Source organism: Haliotis asinina, chromosome 1 (assembly GCF_037392515.1).
Source record: "Haliotis asinina isolate JCU_RB_2024 chromosome 1, JCU_Hal_asi_v2, whole genome shotgun sequence".
Classification (NCBI taxonomy): domain Eukaryota; kingdom Metazoa; phylum Mollusca; class Gastropoda; order Lepetellida; family Haliotidae; genus Haliotis; species Haliotis asinina.
Window position 1 is genome coordinate 94,611,677 of NC_090280.1, and position 6,769 is coordinate 94,618,445.

General features: G+C 42.5%; 1 protein-coding gene across 1 annotated transcript; it reads left to right on the plus strand.

Annotated features, from left to right (window-relative positions):
• The first annotated feature begins 1,744 nt into the window (after positions 1-1,744).
• LOC137277307 (uncharacterized) lies at positions 1,745-4,447 on the plus strand. Its single transcript, XM_067808970.1, has 3 exons — positions 1,745-1,931; positions 2,061-2,150; positions 4,230-4,447. Exons 1-3 carry the CDS (start codon positions 1,745-1,747, stop codon positions 4,445-4,447), a joined length of 495 nt encoding a protein of 164 aa, XP_067665071.1.
• The last annotated feature ends 2,322 nt before the right edge of the window (positions 4,448-6,769 follow it).

Genomic DNA, 6,769 nt, shown 5'->3' on the forward strand with positions numbered 1-6,769 from the left:
CTAACATCAATTCTCTATCTCTTTTATGTAGAAAAAGCAAACCACACAACATGGGTTTGAAATATACTAGACATCATTAACAGAGGGTCAAAAGAAATATAGTAAAGAAATGGTTTTGAGATATAATAGAACTAAGAGTGTCATCACCACGTTTGCGTAGACAAACGTAACACATCGTGACATACAGTCAAAAGGTTGAAACAACACTTGCCAACATCAGTTGTAATTGACCAACCCCACAAAATGAAAATGATAAATATGAAGCCACCGGGCATTTAGTAACTTGCCTACCCTCCTCGCACGTCCAACACTCAAGTGGACCTTGTTCTATTGATCCTTATGAAGTTCATCAAGAAAGCTTGCTTAATCGCATCCCATTCCTCTACTAGAGCTCTGCGGAGTCCTGGGAGATTTACTGGTGCTAAATGACGAGCTTACACATGTCAACAGAGTTTATTCCAGGCATGCTCAATTGAAATGGGGTCTGGCAAGCATACTGACCATTCTCTGGTCTGCTCTACACCCTGCTGTCTGAGGATGTCCGTGACAATACTGGCCCTATGAGGCCTAGCGCTGTCGTCTTGCAGTAAAGAGGGTCGACCAGGAATGCTAGCTTGCAGGAATGATATAGCAGAATCCAGTCCCGATTGTGCTGTCCCGTAGGAATGCTGTCGGTCACGTGCAGTGGGGTACGTCCAGTAGAAGAAACCAACTGAATCTGCATTCACACTAGACCATTGACGTTTATTCCAGCGACCATGACGTCTACTCCATCACAAACGTGACTACCTATAACAGTTACTTCAATGAGTCGCTCTCCATTGCGACGATAAATCCTGATGGCTGACAATCCCGGGAGGACTAAATGAATCTGCCTTTATCTGTGAAAAGCACACGAGACCACTCATATTCATTCCAGCGGCCATGATGTCTACTCTATCTCTGGACTGGTTGAATGCTCGTAACGTCATCATCTATCTTTCATACCGACGAATAGTCGATGAGAAAAGAGTGGATGTATTTGCTGTTATCTACGCAGGGCGATATTCATTTAACATAGGACTGGTTCCTGGTACGTCTGGACAGACTGAGTGAGTGTGGCTTTACGCAGCTGTTTGCAATATTGCAACAAACTCATATTCGAGATACCACAAACTGTCCCCATACATTGTACAAATGTTGGGGATCGACCGACCGAACAGAGTAATAACTAGCTTAACATGCTGTCCGAAATTTAGTTTTAACCATATTGTTCATAACTATTTAAACTATGTAAGTCAATGTCAACTTGTGAACAATAAAAACGTCACTTTAGGTGAAGTAGTGAGGCGCAATAAGGATTTACGTCGATAAATGACCTTCTGACTATCTCTGGAACACAGAGGCAGTCACCACTGACTTTCAGATAGCTGCAACAGAGGGTGAGTCGGGTTTCAGGTTGTTGTATCACGACAGATTTACACATTCTAACCACCTGACTTCTCCAACGCACCTTCAAATCCAGCTTGGGGCAATGCAGGTAGCAAAAGTACATGGAGATCCATGGTCCCTGATAAACTTTCATACTCAAGATGTGGCTAAAATACTACCGACATGACTATAAATTATAACTCACTCACTCCTCTTCATCAAACTGTGTCTCGACGCTCTGTGACATATTCTTGCTCAAACTGTCTATAGTTCCAATAGTAACAAAATATTTAAATTTACAGCCGTTCACCTTAAGAAACTCGAAAATACAAAAATGACGGGTGGGATGAAACTCGGGGACCTTCTGGAAAAAGAATGTGTCGAGCTGTGCCAACTTGTCTCCAACTGTGCTGCCGTGGGGTGGTCCGACAGATGGAAAGAGTGCACATTCCATCACCTGGAACTATCCACGGAGGAAGAACCATCACACACGTTGTACACGACTGGCGGAACTGGCATCAGTAAGTATATCTCTGGTTTAGGCGACAATAGTTGCCGCCATGGTCATTGATTATATCCGTAATGCCCTGACAAACACACCCTATTATTGTTAATATTTGTATACAATTATTTTAATCTTCTGTCTTTAGCTACCTCAACACCAACTGTATCCACCAGTACCATCACCACCATTCCAACGTCTACCGAGGCGACAACGACTGTATCTATGGATGGTACAGGTAGGCATATGGTCCTCTTCTAGGAAGAGGTCTGTCACAACCGCATAATCGTAGATATAGCAAACAGACTATAGCAAAGGGTGAGTGGGTGAATTTAAAGTCAGACTGCCAATATCTCACACATATCGTCACTCAAAAATCAAGGTGTAAATACACAATGGACTTCTTTGATTGGCATTCAAAAAGTTGGGTAGATGAAGGATTGGCTATTTTATGGATGTAACGGCAACGTTTCGACATGGATCCTAATGTCGTTGTCAAACAAGTGATACATGGGAAGTAATTTGGGGTGATAAATAATTATATACATGAGATGCTTGGGCAATGGATAAGGGATGGGGCCAAAATGATGAGTTGTTTATACAAATAGAAGAGGTTAATAAAACAGATATACAGGATTATGTAGGTGGATTGTAGTCAGTAGGATTTCTAAACATCGCAACACTCTTTGAAAACGGGCGGTAGATCGCCATCAACTGAAGGATTGGCCATCCCTTCATGTGGCAGCAAATATTGAGAAAAGGAGCCAAACATAAAAATACGTAATATTCGTCTGTAGACTTAAAAATATTGAATGAAATGGGACTCTCTCAGGGGGACAATAACTGTGTGGTACTTCAACCCCTGTCAAGGACTTCATACTACCAAGGATATCACTAATCACATTTATGAATTAGGTATATTTCTGTTTTGTTTTAACCGATGGCCTTCTGCTCCAAATGGATGATGTCGGATTGTGAACTGAGATGTCATCTATGAATGTCGGACGATTGGCAAGGGGGTGGTTATCAAACTTTTCCTTCCTAATGATGACGCTATCCTTTAAGTGTCCAGTCACCAACTTGCAGTCATTCATACGAAACGACTCCACAAGTGAGCCAGCAGTAAAGGGTTCAGCCGCATGAATAGTCCCCTGTTGACATACTTCGTTTTCTCTCCATTCGCGACAACGGCAACCTAAAAGATGGCGACTTTCATCAGGTCAATTAACCTCATATGCGGGCGTTCTCAGGGTCTGCATGAGACGAGTTTAGAGTCGGTAATACTGGTCAATGGTCTTCCTCGGCCATGCCCTTATTTCAACAGTAGCCGCATGTTTCAGTTCAATCCGACTCGGTCGAGTCCATGGTCATGTTAAAGCACAATATTGTTGCAACATCACATCAATTTGTCAAACATGTCTCTGAAATGGAATCGTGTATTTTCTGAAACATTGTTCGTGTTTACAGCTTGTTCACCTTGACCTGACCTACTCTATATATGCATGACCCGGTAGGTCCATTGACACAGACGGCAGGTCGACTTAATTTCATTAAATAGGGAAGCAGAGAATTTTTAACTGCGAACTTGTCTTGACAATTAACTAACAAAGGTACACCCCTTCACAATAATAGACCCGTGTTGTTGATACGGTCATTAGTATTCACTTGATCAGAACAAATTGTAGTGTCTCCTCTCTTCAGTGCTTATATTAAAGACCCGAGAAGGTCCTGGGGTAGAATAGGCCTTCAGCAACCCATGCTTGCCATAAAAGGCGACTATGCTTGTCGTAAAAGGCGACTGACGGGATTGGGTGGTCAGGCTCGCTGACTTGGTCGATACATGTCATCGGTTCCCAATTGCGCTGATCGATGCTCATGTTGTTGGTCACTGGATTGTCTGGTCCAGACTCGATTATTTACAGACCACCTCCATATGGCTGGAATATTGCCGAGTGCGGCGTAAAAACTAAACTCACTCACTGACGCTTATATTAAAATTATAAAAATATGTAACATGCTTAGCAAACCTAAACATGCGACTCGTGCCTTTTGTGATCTTGTTTGCAGCACCTGCATGGGTATAATCGCCTGTTCTGACCACAGTTTAGACCACTGACAGACTCAGTTCGTGCTTAACCGATACCTATGGGTTTACATGGAAGATTGCTGTGTATTGCATAAAACAACAAACACGCAAACAGTACCAACTAAGCAGACACCCTATAGTTGTTGTTGTTTTATTTTCAAATGCCTATATCTCGGGGCGGGTTTCATAAATATTCTGTAACCTAATGACCCTTCCTTTTCTTCCACCCAGGTACATATGTAGGGGCCTTCTTTATCCGACGAGACAACAACCAGCTAACATCCAAGTCCCAGCGCCGAGCTTCTCTGGAGTGTGCAATGCTTTGTTTCAGTAGCAACTGCACTGACTTCACCTTAACCACCTTGAAAGATGACAGCGTCTGCAGAATGAGTGGATCTCAAGCCCCTGGGAGATCCCCGAAAAAACATTTCGAGTGGATAAAACTGTAGACCACACTCGTTTTGAAACCGATGCCGCTTTATTTCTTCATTACAATCCATAATGTAATCTCACAAGCAATATTGCTCTTTGAATGAGATTTCAGTGAAGTATTGTCGTAGCAACTAAATCAGGACAGACATCGTCCAATATTTCAAACGATCAAACACTAAATATCCAAGGCGTAAGGATTAATTGCAATTATTGAGGTTGACGGCGACAAAGAAAACGGTGATTCCAAACTTCTTCAGTTGACCATACAATGCATAACAAGCACACGACAGCAATGAGCAGGGTAGCCGGCTCAGACATAAATAAAGTGAGGTGAGGTCCAATTCAACCTCACGACGTTTCCTGCGTGCAGCATTATCACGCTCGAGGTCGTCCCTACGCAAATATTCGGACTACAAACATGAACATATAGTTATGGATAATAAATGACAGACAAAGAGACGACAATGGGCAGATAAAGAAACAACAGCATTCCTTTGGACTAGTTTATATGTTGGCAGCCGCGGTCAAGGGGATGGCCAATTATGGTTGGAAATGTCACACACAGTAATTAATGATGGCGACAGTGGTACGGTTTGGCTGACGAAGTCGTTGAGCAATGCTGTGGTGATGAGGGTTGGCCGACGAAGTCGCTGAGCAATGCTGTGGTGATGAGGATTAATTAAGAGATTACAAATAAGTCTCTCATGTCTTGGTTACTTAGTTTCTGGTGTTTGGCAATATTCGGACGATGGCTCTGATTCTTGGCAAGGGCTACATTGGTTGCATTGAAGGTGGTTGCAACCAACTGAAAGTTGTTGTTCATTCGAGTTCTTCTTAACGATGGAAATATTTAGCTTTTGTTTTGAAAGTTTGGAAAAGCAGTGCCACCCTCTGCGACCCGTGTGTGAGATCATCACTTAAAGACCAAGAAGAACTCACAGACAATTTAAAAATTAAACCCTTGTTATGGACATCATTATATAGGCGGCGGTGTGGAAATGATCGAATCTGGGCCAGGCAAACCAGTGGTTGATATTGTGAACAATGGTACAATCAATCAGTGCATAATGCGTCCGGTATCGGTATTGGTATTGCTACTCCTTCATGCACACTCACGCATGCTCACACACAACACCAAGAGTTGACAACTGTCATTGATATTAAGGGCCACGTTCTGTTTTCTTCTTGTTTGGGGGGTATTTTATGCATTTCTACATCTTTTCTCTGTACTTGTGAATGTAAAGTTATGCTATGATTTTTATATGTATAAAATTATAGTAAATCATCGAGCTATATCAACTAGCTTTTTTGTTTTTTGTGTCTTTATTTATACGCATGGAAAAGAGAATCGCAATACCTGACACGATCAATTTGCTAACCGCCGCCATGTACGTGTAGCTGGAATATTGCTGAGTGCGGTGTAAAACTAGACTGAAATTAATATAGAGAATTCATGGTTGTTTACAATACTTAAAGGCGAAATAGCGCAAACTAATTATAATGTACAGACAGCGTGTTTCCAATTTTTTTCTAGCGAGTGGGGGCTAGCTATGCCTGAAAGTTACCAGCTAACAATATAAGTCACTAGCCCGAAATTTGAATAGAAAGTAAGCAAAAGATAACAAAAGGTAATACCAACCATAACAAATAAGAAAACATATGTCTGATATTGGCAAATACCTTGATCTTAAAGTGTATTATAACTAGTCGGAGAAAGTGGTAAGTTTACATAATGACCCTATGAAATTCACTTGCCAGTCGGGCCAGTGACTGTGGAGAAATTTTACTGGCCCCAATGGATTTTTACTAACCACGGACACACACACGCACGCCCGCCCGCACGCGCACGTACACACACACACACACACACACACACACACACACACACACACAGACACACAGTGAGTTTATTTTTACGACTAATATCCCAGCTATGTGGCGGGGGTCTGTAAATAACCGAGTCTGCACCAGGCAATCTGACTACGAGATGCCATTGGTCGCCTCATACGACAATCATAGTCGCATTTAATGGCAAGTATGGGTTGCCGAAGGCCTATTCTATCCCGGACTGTCACGGGTCTCCACCAAAGAAAACACGCATGCTGGTGTCACGGTGATGTTGTTGTTGTTGTTGTTGCTGTTGCTGCTGCTGCTGCTGCTGATGATGATATGAGCATAAAAGACCAGGAGTCTGTGACGTTTGATGAGAATGCGATTGTGCGAGACGAAAAAGTGCACGTGCACGTGCACGTGATTACACGAGATATCGCTCTATGTCTTCTCGAACCCCTAACAGAAAGCGGCTTTTGTTACGACGTAAATCGAAAACAAGCGTATTT